The sequence below is a fragment of the Marmota monax genome, unplaced genomic scaffold (genome assembly GCF_021218885.2).
Source record: "Marmota monax isolate L192 unplaced genomic scaffold, Marmota_monax_Labrador192_F-V1.1 WCK01_AAM20220418_F8-fsc00027, whole genome shotgun sequence".
In the NCBI taxonomy this organism is placed as follows: Eukaryota; Metazoa; Chordata; class Mammalia; order Rodentia; family Sciuridae; genus Marmota; species Marmota monax.
The window spans coordinates 11,351,696-11,368,770 of NW_026694617.1; the positions used below are offsets into that span (position 1 = coordinate 11,351,696).

The 17,075-nt window shown below is 34.6% G+C and overlaps 1 protein-coding gene across 8 annotated transcripts in view; it reads right to left on the bottom strand.

Moving 5' to 3' along the window:
- Positions 1 to 17,075, bottom strand: part of Cadps2 (calcium dependent secretion activator 2) — a 521,519-nt gene that overhangs the window by 249,119 nt on the left and 255,325 nt on the right. For all 8 annotated transcript variants that reach the window (XM_046422408.2, XM_046422403.2, XM_046422402.2 and 5 more), the window contains exon 7: positions 3,332 to 3,443. In XM_046422408.2, the coding sequence (XP_046278364.1) occupies positions 3,332 to 3,443 (112 nt within the window). The remainder of the gene's footprint in view (positions 1 to 3,331; positions 3,444 to 17,075) is intronic.

The window sequence follows — 17,075 nt, forward strand, 5'->3', positions numbered from 1 at the left end:
AAATTTTAAATAAAAAGGCTTCATGTAAAAAAATAAAAACAAAACAAATAAACAAACAAACAAAACAAGCTCCCAGGTATATATCTATAAAAAAGATAAAATATTTCAGACCTTTGCTTTTTCCCTTAAAATTAAAATAAGTTATTCTTGTTTCTAATCATAAAACTACATAAATAGAGAGAACACATTGCCAACAGCCCTAGCATCCAGAGATGATCACCAATTTCTTCTAATTGTGTATGTATATACTCATGTACTCAGACCATAACACATTTGGAGCTTCAAAGTCTAAAGCAGGAATGAGTCATGTTTGAGAAATAGAAAGAAAGCCAAGTTTGAGGAAAGGATGATATTAAGAAAGAGGTGGGTATAATACAAAGTGCACTTGGAGATAGAGGTCAGCCCTGTAGAGCAGGGGTTCTTTAGATTTGGGGTGTGTCAAAATCACTAAGAGCACTAGTTAAAATACACTGCAGTCCTGAACCCTCACCTCCACCCCCACAGAGTTTCCAATTGAGCAGACCTAGAGTGGGGCTTGAGAATCTGCATGTTTAGCAACTCTCTTGTTCCCCTTGATGCTGCTGGTCCAGGGTCATGCCCTGAGAACTCCTACTGGGCCTGCTACACTAAGATGAGGAGTCTTCTTTTTATTGCAAATATATGAGAATACACTGGATAATTTTAAGGACAGAATATTTGTTTTGAATTTTAAATAAATCCCAATGGCTGCAAAGACTGAATAAGAGGGGACAAGATGGCAAATGGGAAAGTGTAAGCAGACTATCAGTACATACGAGAAATGATAATGCCTTGAATTAGGGGAATAGAGACTGAGATGGGGATGGATTTAGGAAAATTCAGGAAAAGCAGACAGAATTTGAAACTGGATGGGTATTATGGCAAGAGAAGTAGAAACAAAAGGAACATCTAGATAACTGGCATGATAGCCTCTATGAAAGACTTGATAGGGACGTGAGTTACACGTTCTATTTCATATACAACTGGAAATACCAAGTATTCAGGTTAATTATACAAAAATCTGAAAATCCAAGGAAGAAAAATAATATTGAAATCACTGATGCATAAATAGTAATTTTAATCTTAGAGCCTACATAGGTCATTAGTATAGATCAGTGGTTATCAAACAAGGGTGATTTTGCCTGCACCACATTGGACATCTGGCAATATCTAGAGACATTTTTTATCTTGATTGGTAGGTGGGGGTTCAGGAAAACTACTGGCATCTATTGACTAGTGGTTAGGGATATTGACAAATAACATAAACAGGCTATAATGCTGTATATATATTTTTGATATCCCAAACAAGATAATTTATTGATATCAAAAATACTAAGGTTGAAATAGTATCAGATAAAACACAATTAGGTGGCACAGATAGAAAAGTTGTCTTGTATGAAGGGAGTAAAGGAGTATAAGCTCTTTCTTTGATATGCAATTGTGTAGAAAATACACATTGATACACTTATACATCCAATTTAGAAAGTGCTTCAGTTAATATCTTAAGAATTACTTATAATGTAATATTTAAGGTGGCTGTGGTGAAATACTGAAAAGTAGTTACAATAAGGAAATAAGGTGAATTAATGTAATAATAGTTTAAATAAAAAACTGATTCCTCAATCCATAGGGAAGACATGTAATCTCTTGTGGGTGGTCATTCCACTGGTGTGGTCAACTCGTCACTCAGCTACCTCTGTCTCAGGAGGTAGAGATGCACGGTCAACAACAGACACCGGGAACTGGTAAGAGTGCTGGCAGGTAACAACCTCGACCTCCAGGCAAGCTCGTTTAATGTGGAAGTGATTACAATTGATATAGAATGCATTTTCCAATCATACATAAGCAAGCAGGTTATACAACATCTAGAAACCAACCAACTTATGATTAATGTTACCACACTATGAGGCAGCTCTAAATATTGCTACGTGGTGGAAAGCAGTCTGGAAAGATCTTTGTCCCTAGGGGAGGGGGGCCTTACGAGCTGGGGGTTTCATGCCCTGAAGCACCTAACTCTCAGTTTCCCGGCCTTGTGGCCTGGCAACGCTGACCTCAAGCACTGAGGATGTGGTTTCACTGACCACTCGCTAGAGCAGAGCGCCCTGTCCTGCAGGTGTTCCTGTCAGGCCCGTATAAGCATAGGTTTTCCTAGCACTCTGTTCTGCTCATAGCTGCTAGCTGAAAACTGAAAGTTGTTCCAACAATTTCTGATGCTTCTCTGTTAGATTATGCTACATATATGTTTTATTGAATGACTAAATATATGAACATGTCAGCATATCAATGACTGAAGAGTAGAGCATAACTCCTAGGTATTAACAAATATAAGTATCAAGGAAATGGAAGAGGAAATCTGACACTGGAAGTAGAATAATTCTAAGAGTGTAAGAGAGGTAGAAGAGCAAAAGAAATTGAAATGAATAGAAATTCTGACTTCAAGGATAACATTTTCTAATATTTGGAATGCTCCTAGGATCTTTCAACATCTGCCATTGTGAAAACTATCTAGCACAACCAGAAATTTTCAATTAAGATTTCAGAAGGGTTTGTTCTCTGAAAATTATCTATAAAAACAGTCTTTAGATTTGGATATGTTAGATTCACACTGCAGAAGACAGCCCGACAGCCCACTGCTTGGAATACATCTACTTTGTAAAAAAACAGATCACCTTACACACAGAGAGATGCTAACATCATGTATCCACCTAAAAGCAATATTTAATGCCAGCAGACACTGGGTAGACTGGGAGTACACAGGGATTACATAAATATATTCTAGATATGAAAAAGTGATTATAGGGAAAAAATAAACTTCATGTTAAAAGGTATGGAGGAAGATCTTCCCACGGAAAAGAGAAGAGGTAAGAGAAATAAATATACTTCAGAGACCTCTGTAATTAGGCTAGTCACAATGAACATAAAGAGCAGATGCTGTCACATATAAAGATGATCCTTTTAATCCATGAGCAGACATGTGTCAATGAGAATTACCTTTCACCAGGAAGGACAAGTTGGACAGCGCTGCTCGCCTTCAGTGGCCAAGGCACATGTGTGTGAGAATGACTCAGTTGGTGACTGTGAACTTGTATGTCCCCAATATGCACTCAAAGCCTCTCATGATACCTCCTGTGTTATAGACCACTACGCTTAATTGCTTAGATCTATGAAGTAGGATTGCATAAAATTACAAACATATATTGTATGTAATTTATGGACAGAAAGTTCACACACTGCTTATGTGTGAACCTTACCTCAGAATCAAATTAAGTTCACATTGTGCCACCCTGAATACATAGGGCTGACCATCACTTACCCTGCCCAGTTCCTTATCTTCAAGGGCTAGGACCCCAGTGCTTTCTGTGAAGAGTTTCACTTTGACCACAGGCCGAGGATGGGTAGTGGTGAAATCTCCTTGAGTTCCCCATCTGCAAAGCAGTAAAAGAGATTTTCTTTAAAACATAGCATTAATTTTTCCCAGATAGATGTGTTTCCATAAAAGGCACACTAAGCAATAGAGAATCTTTTGCAACTCAATGAGATTTTTTTATCTTTGCTTTTGTTTCTGACAGATGGTGCCATCAAGAAGGAAAATGACAATAAGCTTTAGAGCTTGTAATAGTTTTTTCAGCTATTTAAAAAATTAGCATGTTGCACTAAAAATCATGGTGTGCCTATAAGCATTTAGGTAAAAGCAAAACATTATAGATGTAACTAGGGAAATATATCATTTTATTAATTCAAATGTAAATTATAACTCCCTTTTTATGGATGTCTGGGGGAAATTGCTAAGGGTGTTTCATATAAAAGGTGGTTGTTCAAAAAACTATTCTTACATACTGAGGACTTTGCTCCTCCTACTTTTGGGAAATCTTCCCTAAACATTATATATTTTTAAGTGGGGTAATTATCTAAAGCCTATTACTTTATATGTCTTTTTATAGCTCCTGTCAAAAAGAAATATGCATCATAACGAACGTGAGTGGTTTTCAGTTAATTTCCCAGTACATTCTCTTAGGAATGGAATAAGTCTGTCGACATCTGGCTTTTCAAATCATCATAACAAAATAACATGTTTTCTTGGCTTATCTTTTAGTTAATAGCATCTTGTCTTTATCACACACCAATTCATTCTAGCTTATTGACAAACCTAACTGGTACATGCTTGATATTAAAACAATCTTATCAATATTTCTCATAATTCTGAGATATCACAGGCAATGAGGCTTGGCAGAGCACAAAGAAAAAAATACCAGAGAAGAGGAAAAAGAAAATGGAGACTTAACAAAATAAAGATTTATGTTAAAAATAAAATACATTTTTTTTAAAAAAAGTAATTTATCACTATCATGGAGCTGTCTATATTTTATTTTATAAACATTATTTGGAAAGTTTGTGAAATCTAGAAAATTGGGGGGGAAAAGCATGATAATAAGTGAATTATTATGATTATGTGCTTGTCTCCTACAATAACATTTATAATGCTGTAATATGTGTACAGTAAAGGAAAGGCCATTTCAAGGACTAAAGAAATTAGCATCTATATGTGGTCGGTTGAAACCAAAATCAAATGCCAGAGGGAAGAGAGAGATTCAGTTAGAATGAAGCAGCAGTTTAATTTCCATTTTAGACTTCTAGAAAGGGGTTAGCAAAGAAATCTTTTTTGCCATTTCATTGAATTAAGGTGGTCTCAAATAGAGGAGAGGTAAAATAGAAATAAAAATAGACTCAGAACGAAAATAAAGAAGCAGAAAAAATTCTCTCTACTATGTTGAAGCTTAAACCTTAAATACAATTAGCTCTGGTAAAGATTCTCTTGACACCCCCTACTTTATTTGTCATTCTTTATTGCATGGCTAAATTTGCAAGGCTACCCTTGGAGACAGTTCCCTATAATTGGAATCAAAGGTTCCTGATAGTCTTGTAGGCATCTAATAGTCTTTCACATAATTTGCTGATCTTAAAAAATTCTATTTATAAACTTATATATGAAATTGATTTTTCTCCTTTAATTTCAAAAACTTTGTAAGTATGTATATTGCTTTCCATGATCATTTGAAATTCTCAACATATTCCACTATGCAATTCTCCAAAGAGAAAAATATTGATTGACCCCATTAACCATCATGAAGGGACCTTGTGAGTTTTCTTTTAACCTTGTTCTCCTGCCGTTCTACATGAAAGGAAATATGTGGCTAATTCACAATTGCTAAACAGCACAAAACAAATAATGCACATGCAAAAATCTGTGCTCGCTCGTGATCCCATGAATGTCTAGAAAATCAACTTTTACCTTTAATCCTTCACAGACAAGTAACTTTTCAAAACTACTCCATAAACTACCACAGTAGAACACTGCTCATTTATTCATTAAAAATATTATATTGAAAATGATATCATAATAAATAAATAAATAAATGATATCTACTTTAAAAGTGCCTACAAAATAAGATATAGTTAAAAAATAATAATAAATACAACAACTCCACCACTCAAGTTATGATGGGGAATGTACCAGACTATTAGAAGAGCCCTTTATGTGCTGTGTTGGTCACATGTTCTCTTCTATTTCCCTTATACTACTCTGAAGTAGCTAGGATTCTGAATTTTTATTAGACATTCTGCTGAAAGGAAATATTTTTTAGCATTTCACCTCTAAGTGTGATCACTGCTGCAGGTTTTTTGTAGATGATCTTTAATAGGTTAAAAAAAACTCTTCTTTATTACACATACACATATAAATTAATCAGAATAAATAGATGTATGCCTATAAAATCATATATATATATATCATATATTCTATATGATACACAGACAATATGAATACTATATCTAATAGGTACATCATATAATGTTACAAATGATACATAGAGAAGATATATAATGTTTGTGTGCATATATGCAATCATGGGCTATATAACTTTTAGGTCAACAACAGACATCATATAGGATGCTGGTCCCATATAGCTGAGGTGTACAGGTAATGCCATCTAGGTTTGTGTATGTAACTCTATAATGAAACTGCCTAATAGTAGATTTCTCAGAATATATCCCACCACTCAGCAACATGGTACTGTACAAACACACACAAACACATACATTTGGGGGGTAGTTTATGGTCCTAACACAGTGATTACTTTTCAACTATTAGATGTGTGTAAAATTAGAGAAATAACACTATCCTAGAGATGGTAATAAGGGACAGACATGCTTGGCAAAGTAGACTAGGTGCTGAATTAATACATTTTAGGGTAAGTGAGCATTCACTAGAAAACAAAGAGTTGAAATATGTAAGAAGGTGGTTGTAATCTAGACCCTGGAAATGAATTTGAGATATCCATTCCCAAAACCAGTATGTTAATTAAGGCATAGTCTGATTGGTAATCCAGGAGAATATTAGGGGCCCTGTAGATAATCTGTGAGAATTAACTGACCCAGGAAGCCTGGGCTGCTGAGTCATGGACAGGGAGTGCTAGCAGCCAGCTTCCATTAGGTGAGGAAGGCAAAAATAAGGTGCTTGCAGGCAGTGAGAAGCTGAGGTTAGGATATCCACAGATCCAGATTATAACAAGCCAGGGAACTTGACGTCACTAACTTTTAACAAAACGTGCAAATAAAGGGGTGCATGAATATGAATATGGTAGCACTCAACAGACAGACGCATTTTGATAATTTGATAATTTCTTCTATGAAAAATAAGCTAAAAATATGTGCAACTAGAAAATACTTATGAATTCTCAAATGAATTAAAAACTCAAGTCCCTTCATCCCCCTCAAAAAGGAAGGACAAAACATAACAGGCCTACTTTTAATATTCACTGAGATATTTTCTTGATTCCTACCTAACTGGCATGTTTAAATACTTTCAGAAATCAATACCAGTTATTATCTTCCTACTATTTCCTCAGTATTAAGTGATGAAAGAATGCATTACCCCTGCTGTCAACTGCTTTACTCAAAACACATTGCCTTTCTCTACTTGTATGAATGTATTATTTATGAGGATTCAGACTTCCAATGTAAATTTTCAAATAAAATATCCACAAAGCACCTTTGCAAAGACAGCAGGACTTCCTAACTATGAAAACACAGAGTAGTTCATATACCAACTGAAATAACTGACATTAATTATGAATTTCCTATTAAATAAAGCATACTGAAAATTTGTTATCAGAAGCAAAAATATACATGCTTGCCTTTTCATCCATTTCTAGGAATGTATCCTAGTACCCTAGATATTTCTAGGAATGTACCTAACCAAATATTTTTAAGTACTGAAAAGAGTATAAGCAGAAACATATTTACTATAATATAACAGGAAAAAATTAAGCAAACTGAATTTCTACTATGAGAAAAATGATTATGTAAATTATGGGCAGATGATGGAATAGTCTGCTGCCATTTATAATGATGGTTACAGAGATGATATAAAATCACTCAGGATAAGAAGTTTAGACAACAAAAGAATATAAAACTTACTATTCACTATTTATTAATTTAAAAAAATCTGGGGGGCTTATATGTGGAGGACAATACCCTAGTGTCAGAAACCGAAATCCCTATTCTCTTGGAATTTATTTTCTAACAGATGGCAGATAATACATAATTTCATTATTATATACTAAACTTCCTAACCCTGGCCTTCACTCTTAATGGCAGGATACCTCACGTGGTCTCCTAGTAGCTACAGAACAAGATGTATAACTGGGACCTACAGGAGTTTCAAAAACGACTAGCATTGGTTTAAAATATGTTGAAAATCATAACAGTAAGACAGTTATGTTCAAACAACTCAAAATTCTTTAACTCAAAATTCATATTATGAATATATAATACACTCATGATTAGAGAAGCTAAGTATTTAAAGGCAGGTCCAATCTACATTAGTATTCCTGATCTATGATCAGCACTACAGAATTAAATAAGTATCTATAGCTCCAAAAGTTATCTGATCTGAAATTTTTTAGTTAACCCCTGTTTTGAATTTTTAAATGTATAGATTAAAAATATTAGGTGGTCAATATAGTCAATTTGATTTATAAAAGTCTGATTTTGACATCATATTAAGATTGTCTATCCTTAACCAGAGACTATATGAATAATAACTCATATTTCTTTTAAATTTTTCTATTCAAATTTTCAAGCTGTTGAAAATTTAATCATGTTATAAAGTGGTAGTTTTAATTAATTTTTAATTTGGTCCAATCTCATTTCTTTAAAATGTCAAACATATTTATAAAATTATGTAAGAACTTTGATTTGGTTTTGAACTTTATGTCCTACAGATCTATCTTCTGAGTTATGCTATATTGCTTTATTAATTGTAGTTTTATATGTTATGATATTCATCAGAACAAAATGTAAACAGATGTTTTACAACTTTTATTTCTAATTAGGAAAAAGGAAATTCCTGTAAAAATATTACAAAATATTTCTCGTTGAAGTCTTAACTTTTAATTATTCTATGTAGCTTCCATGCATTTCTTATTAAATCATTTCATGGTGTTTTATAATTTGGAGTCCAAGGAATTTATTTATTTTATGTAATCTGACTATTGCTGTATAAGAAAGTTAGAGCTAAATTTTCTTCTTTTTTAAACCAATTTTTTTCTTTTATTTCCAACCTAATGAGGACTTTTAAAAATCCATTTTTTCACCAAATGTCTTTTTTACCATTAATCTATTACAAAGAGTGAATTATTAAAATAATGAAGGAATAATGGCATATGATTCCAAATGCATTGCTATGTCATAACAGATAATACTGAAAATCTAATTATCAGTGTATAAATGAGTCTTTAAGGAAATACAAATAAATTGTAAGCTTTTTCATCCTATAATTTTTAAACACTCCAATTATGGGTAAATTATCATTTTTGTAATTCATAACAGATAATATTGAAAATCCAATTATCAGTGTATAAATGAGTCTTTAAGGAAATACAAATAAATTGTAAGCTTTTTCATCCTATAATTTTTAAACACTCCAATTATGGGTAAATATAATTTTTGTAATTTAGATATTTTAAGATTAAAATTATATTCATCCAAGAATATTGGCATAAGTGGAACTTTTGATTCATGACCCACACATGCAAACACAAGATATGCATAGCACTGATGTAAATATTCTCTTGGGAAGTAGAAAATATTGTCAAAAGTTTCCAGTACTAGATTTAAGTAGGTTGAGATCTCTTTTTGTAGTCCTGTGGGGAATCTGCTGGAGAAATTGAATTTGAATTCACTTAATTCATGAAAAACAGTAATGACTGTGTTATTTTCAGTGATATGTGTTCTGTGAGAAGGAAGATGATTATTCAGAGTTCCTTAAGAGGAAGTAAGAGAGAATAAAGATACTTGAAAGTGAGATACTGATCAGAAAAATGAGCTGAGGAAATCCTGATGGTATCATCAAAGGTATCAAACAATGCCATTTGCAACTGTTTACATACAACAGTGCCCCTGCTCTATGCAGTGAGTGTTATGCAGGTTTCCTTTACTTAAATATTAATAGAACCTGAATTCCTTTCCTGTATTTGTTGGTACTTTTCTTTTAGTCAGTGTCCTGCCCATGATGGCCATGAATCAAGTCATTCTGAAGCCACTGGAAATGTCTGTCTGTAAAACAGGCACATTATTAGGACTTGTAAAACATGCCATCTAAGTATAATACTCATACTCATACAATTAAACAATGTTATCTCTTTTTAATTAAAAAACATGAACGTCTAAAAATTGGGCATCAAGTTAAATAATTATTACATCTATTATGTAAATAATTATTACATCTATTAATGATATAAACAGGAATTAAATAATACTCAAAGTATTCAAAAATGTTAAGCATAATGCTCTTGTATAATATTAAATAAAAATGCTTTTATATTTTTTTCATATTATTTCATTGGTGCATTGTAGTTGTACATAATGGTTGGATTTGTTGTTGGATATTTGTACATGCACACAATATCATTCCCCAGTATATTCCCTTTCCTCCTTCCCTCTCCCTAGTTCCTTTCCTCATTTCTACTGCTCTCTCTTAGTACAAACATTCTTAAAAATAGCATCTCTGACTAATATGAGCAATTAAGACAGTTTCATGGAAAGCTCTCAGCAAAAACAGACAATTGTGGAAGATAGTTTGGATAGCTGCAAGAGGTAAAGAAACTCATTTTGGGAAATTCAGCTTTCTGATTTCAATGGGTTTCTGCAAATGAAGATACATATTCCAGAGTGAGTAATGTGATAATGGTAGCAGAAGCAATGAAAAGGAATGAACTTACAATGGTTGCCCACTGACACATCATAGGATGAGGACTACCACAAGCCCAAATATATGCATTTTTCTATAGGCTTGTATACGTACCTAGATGCACATTTATTCTTCATCTAAAGATAAGTGCAGATTTCCAAGTGTTCTATACCTTATATTTAAATGCATTACTATATATTGAGCCTCTTTATGTAGGACATGGAGTCACGCCATTCTTCTTAAGACTATAAAACGTTTCCTTTATATGGCTGTGTCATAATTTATTGAACCACTTTTCTAATGATGGAACTTGTGGTTGCTTCCAATCTTAATATTACAAGCAATGCTGCAACAGATACCCTTACGCATATGTAACTGTTTTCATATAAATATTAAAAAGAACAAAAGACCATGACAGAATTCTTTGGCAGACCAAGGTGTTAAATAAATCTTAAGTATAAAAGGTTTTCCAAAGAAAACAGGACATTTCATAAAAAGTTCAGCTATGTAAAGTCTATGTAAATAGACTTTCTTACCTAGAGTAGAGGTTAGTGGCTGTGACATAGATCTAAATAAGACAGAAGTTTCTGGGGTCAGATACCAACTCTACCATGCAAAAAGACCTGGGAAAGCACATTATCATAACTTTCCTCATATTACTGGTGAGGTGAAAATGAAAATGAGTCATGCTAACATCACTAGGAGCACAGCACTTTTCATATAGAAAGTGTATGCAGAAGGTTAACTATTCCTGTCAGCATCCATAGCAGTAGTATTACTTCAGCTTTACAGCCTGCACAAAATTATGACTACATGGAAAAAAATGATAATTATAAATATTAAAATTTTAATCAGTTTCACAAAATGGCAATACTAAAATCCAAACAAAATTGGAAATTATGAAGAGAGAAAGAGACATTTACTAACAGCAAAATTTAGCAAAGGAAAGAAAAGGTAAGAGAAAGAAAGAGGGAAGGAAGGAAGAGGTGAAAGAGGAGAGGAGAAAAGATAGAAGGATTAATAAAAGAACAACTTGGAATAGGTGAGGAGAACTACAATCTGAGAATTACTTTTAATCGCAATATCCTTGTGCATGCAATTTTTAAGAACTTCTTAGAAATAATTTACAAGAGTCAAATGCCCAAATAATACAAATTTTAATATAAGGACTAGCAAATATATTTTTAAATAATTAAATTTGATCTTTCTAGGCTTTTGGGAGAATTTTTTAAAAACCCAGATTAAAACTTTTTTTTTTTTTTAATGATGGACAGACAGTACAAAGTTATTCCTTTCTTCCAACATGACAAGGAGAGAATAATTCCTGGGATGACATCTCACACTTCAGCATAGAAGTTTTGGGGGAGGGCTCGGAGTGGGAAATAAATTTCAGAATAGGAGAAATATTCTCTGGGTCTCACCTTCCTTCTCTCCCTTATTGTCTCCTAGACATTCTTTTTTCCTTTCAAAGACAGAGCTTCCATTTTGTTGCTCTAAAGATTGCTAAAGCCTCAAGAATAATGGGATAAAATTGTCTTCTAACATCTGTGTTTCTTTTTTGAAGTATTCCTGCCATTAAGCCTTCATATCCAGAGCTGAGAAATCATGTAATACTTGTATCATTTTCTTCAGAGGAAATGCAGCAAGCATGTGACCACAAAGTCAGGTCTCAGAAAAGGTGGAAGACATAATCTCTCAAAAAGCACTTTCTTTTCTCTTCCTCATAGTAGGGTAGCTCAGAAACATTAACTTGAAGCATCTTTAAAAAGAACAATTTGTCGCATCCTGCATTACAATTTTACTTGGCCAATGCAGCACCAAAAAAGTAGAATTTTTTTTTGATAACATGAGATCCAAGATTGTTAAGGGCTTAAGTATAGGAAGATTTGTTGAAGAGTTGATATATAAAAGTTAACCATATAGGATAAAGTTTATTCTCCATGTACAAATTCCCAAAATGAGGCTTAAATAAAATGTAATACTATAGAAATGAGTACAACTATACTGCATATCCTATAGTCATCTACAGAAATGTACCAATATGTTATACTAATGTGTACCAATATGTCATACTATCCCCATATCTTGAACTCTGAAGTTTATTTGAGAATATCAGCTTACTTACTCCTACTTTTTACACCAAAGTCACAGTTGGACATGTTAGATCCAAGTGGAAACTGGAAAAAAAAACTCTTATCAAATGTAAAAAAAATATAAAATCTTCTGTATATTAAATACTATAAAAACTGAAAACATAAGGTTCTGGACTATATTTCCATAAGTAATCAGCACAGCATATCACTGCTAGCATGCTGCAGTGTCCATCAATCACAGGTACTTGCTTTGCTGGATATCCACCAACAATTAATGTCTATCTGATAGAGTTTTAAGGGGGCTAATTTCTTTGGGGCCAGTCATATGAGGGTGTGAAGATGATTTGTTTTATATTTCCTTAATTTGAACGCCTTGAATGTGGCAATTCTATAATGTCAGTGCATCTAATTCTCAGTGGCTTACACTGAGAACGAGCACATGATCCTCAGCTATCCCAGAGGCTCCATGGATAAAAGACTCTTTAAGGAAAGCTTTAAATGGTGAACATCAGACTAAACTGTGTGCATGTGTTTACTCCTTTCCCCCTTGGAATAGTCCTCCTGAGGTCTCCCGGGAGATAAAACAACTTCTTTCTTTCTTAAATGATAGTTTCTTTCCTTGAAATAAAGAGAATTGCAATTGCACCAAAGTAGCATGGAAGCAAGAGAAGTTTGAGAATTCCACAAATATCCTGGATGCCAAAGAGGGTACAGCCTCCTGAAACTATTTCTAAGGGGGTTGAGAAGAGAGACCAAAAGTACCAGGTGTTCAGCAAGAGCACAGACAAGGAACAGAGGAAAGCAGGTACCCAGCACGCAAGGGGCCCCCAAATCAGCCCTAAGAAGGGCCAGTGCAAGAATCAGCTTTGCTCAGTGGGACATTGCAGGGATCTGATAAGTCACAAACAGCCTCAGGAGGAATCTCTATGATCCTGGAAGTGGGTCCTCACCAAGTCTGAATTCAAAGATGCCTTGATGCTAGAATTCCCAGCCTCCAGAATAGTGAGATAAAATTTCAGTTGTTGATAAGCATTGGTCTAGGGTTATTTGTTACAGTAGCTCAAACAAAGATATTCCTGCATCAATTTATCAGTGGAGGTCAAGAGATGCATCTAGCTTTCTTGAGATTCAAGATTCAGGTGTTTCTCCTTGTTTTGGTTGCAACAGGCAGAGGGGGTGTCTTTTGATTTTTTTCTTCTTTTTCATTCTGCCCCTGGGCTCAAACTATGGTTACAAAAAGAAAAAAAATCAACAACAAAACATTATTTTAACAAGGTAGAGACAATGTCAAAATGCAAAGAATCAGTATAGGTTTGAGCCAGTTAAAACAACCAGAGTCAAACCAAAAGGGCATCTCAATAGTTGAGATGTGATGGTACCATGCTGGAAGGAATGGGCGGACAATGCAGGCTGTTTACAACCCAAGAAAATCAGCTAAGTATGGCATGACCACAAACTGATGATCCAAGTAAAGAAAATACGGAAAAAGAGGGCTAAGGTAACTTCAGAAGAGTAGAATATCCATGATGGGCTTTATCCAGCTGCAAAATGGAATAACAGGTCCTCTAAAAGTAATTAGCCTCAGCATTCTGCAAGGAGGATGAGAAGAGCTGTTTTTTTTTTTATTGGTTGTTCAAAACATTACAAAGCTCATGACATATCATCTTTCATACATTTGATTCAAGTGAGTTATGAACTCCCATTTTTACCCCAAATAAAAATTGCAGAATCACATCAGTTACACATTCACATTTTTATATAATACCATATTTGTGACAGTTGTATTCTGCTGCCTTTCCTATCCCCTACTATCCCCCCTCCCCTCCCCTCCCATCTTCCCTCTCTACCTCATCTGTTGTTCAGTTCTCTCCCTTGTTTCCCCCCCCTTTCCCCTCACAACCTCTTATATATGATTTCGTATAACATTGAGGGTTTCCTTCCGTTTCCATGCAATTTCCCTTCTCTCTCCCTTTCCCTCCCACCACTTGTCTCTATTTAATGTTAATCTTTTCCTCATGCTCTTCCTCCCTGCTCAGTTCTTAGTTGCTCTCCTTAAATCAAAGAAGACATTTGGCATTTGTTTTTTAGGGATTGGCTAGCTTCACTTAGTATAATCTGCTCTAATGCCATCCATTTCCCTGCAAATTCCATGATTTTGTCATTTTTTAGTACTGCATAATACTCCATTGTGTATAAATGCCACATTTTTTTAATCCATTAATCTATTGAAGGGCATCTAGGTTGGTTCCACAGTCTAGCTATTGTGAATTGTGCTGCTATGATCATTGATGTGGCAGTATCCCTATAGTATGCTCTTTTAAGGTCCTCAGGGAATAGTCCGAGAAGGGGAATAGCTGGGTCAAATGGTGGTTCCATTCCCAGCTTTCCCAGGAATCTCCATACTGCTTTCCAAATTGGCCACACCAATTTGCAGTCCCACCAGCAATGTACAAGTGTACCCTTTTCCCCACATCCTCGCCAGCACTTGATGTTGTTTGACTTCATAATGGCTGCCAATCTTACTGGAGTGAGATGGTATCTTAGGGTGGTTTTGATTTGCATTTCTCTGACTGCTAGAGATGGTGAGCATTTTTTCATGTACTTGTTGATTGATTGTATGTCCTCCTCTGAGAAGTGTCTGTTCAGGTCCTTGGCCCATTTGTTGATTGGGTTATTTGTTATCTTATTGTTTAATGTTTTGAGTTCTTTGTATATTCTGGAAATTAGGGCTCTATCTGAAGTGTGAGGAGTAAAGATTTGTTCCCAGTATGTAGGCTCCCTATTTACTTCTCTTATTGTTTCTCTTGCTGAGAAAAAACTTTTTAGTTTAAGTAAGTCCCATTTGTTTATTCTTGTTAACTCTTGCGCTATAGGCATCCTATTAAGGAATTTGAAGCCGGACCCCACAATATGTAGATCGGAGCCAACTTTTTCTTCTATCAGGCGCAGAGTCTCTGATTTGATATCAAGCTCTTTGATCCATTTTAACTTTTGTGCATGGCGAGAGAAAGGGGTTCAGCTTCATTTTGTTGCATATGGATTTCCAGTTTTCCCAGCACCAGTTGTTGAAGATGCTATCCTTCCTCCATTGCATGCTTTTAGCCCCTTTATCAAATATAAGAAAGTAGTAATTTTGTGGATTGGTCTCTGTGTCCTCTATTCTGTACCATTGGTCCACCTGCCTGTTTTGGTACCAGTACCATGCTGTTTTTGTTACTATTGCTCTGTAGTACAGTTTGAAATCTGGTATCGCTATACCACCTGATTCACACTTCCTGCTTAGAATTGCTTTTGCTATTCTGGGTCTTTTGTTTTTCCATATGAAATTCATGATTGCTTTATCTATTTCTACAAGAAATGCCATTGGGATTTTGATTGGCATTGCATTAAACCTGTAGAGAACTTTGGGTAATATCGCCATTTGATGATGTTAGTTCTGCCTATCCAAGAACAGGGTACATTTTTCCATCTTCTAAGATCTTCTTCTCTCTCTCTCTTTAGGGTTCTGTAGTTTTCATTGTATAAATCTTTCACTTCTTTTGTTAGGTTGATTCCCAAGTATTTTATTTTTTTTGAGGATATTGTGAATGGAGTGGTTTTCCTCATTTCCATTTCAGAAGTTTTGTTGCTGATATACAGGAATGCCTTTGATTTATGCGAGTTGATTTTATATCGTGCCACTTTGCTGAATTCATTTATTAACTCTAGCAGTTTATTTGTAGACCCTTTTGGGTCTGTTAGATATATTATTATATCATCCGCAAATAGTGATAATTTAAGTTCTTCTTTTCCTATTTTTATGCCTTTAATTTCTTTTGTCTGTCTAATTGCTCTGGCTAGTATTTCAAGAACTAAATTGAAGAGAAGTGGTGAGATAGGGCATCCCTGTCTTATTCCAGATTTTAGAGGGAATGCCTTTAGTTTTTCACCATTTAGAATGATGCTAGCCTGAGGCTTAGCATATATAGCTTTTACAGTGCTGAGGTAAGTTCCTGTTATCCCTAGTTTTTCTAGTGTTTTGAACATAAAGGGATGCTGTACTTTGTCGAATGCTTTTTCTGCATCTATCGAGATGATCATATGGTTCTTATTAAGTCTATTGATGTGGTGAATAATATTTATTGATTTCCATATATTGAACCAGCCTTGCATCTCAGGGATGAATCCTACTTGATCATGGTGCACAATTTTTTTGATGTTTTTGTATTCGATTCGCCAGGATTTTATTGAGAATTTTTGCATCTAAGTTCATTAGAGATATGGGTCTGTAGTTTTCTTTTTCTGAAGTGTCTTTGTCTGGTTTCGGGATCAGGGTGATGTTGGCCTCCTAGAATGAATTTGGAAGAGCTCCTTCTTGTTCTATTTCTTGAAATAGCTTGAAAAATATTGGTATTAATTCTTCTTTGAAGGTTTTGTAAAACTCCGCTGTATACCCATCCGGTCCAGGTCTTTTCTTGGTTGGTAGTCTTTTGATGGCTTCTTCTATTTCTTCCTTTGTTATTGGTCTGTTTAAATTGTGTGTGTCTTCCTGACTCAATCTGGGCAGATCATATGACTTAAGAAATTTATAGATATCTTCACTATCTTCTATTTTATTGGAATATAGGGTTTCAAATACTTTCTAATTATCTTCTGTATTTCTGTAGTGTCTGTTGTGATATTGCCTTTTTCATCCTGTATGTTAGTAATTTGAGTTCTCTCCTTTCTTCTCTTTG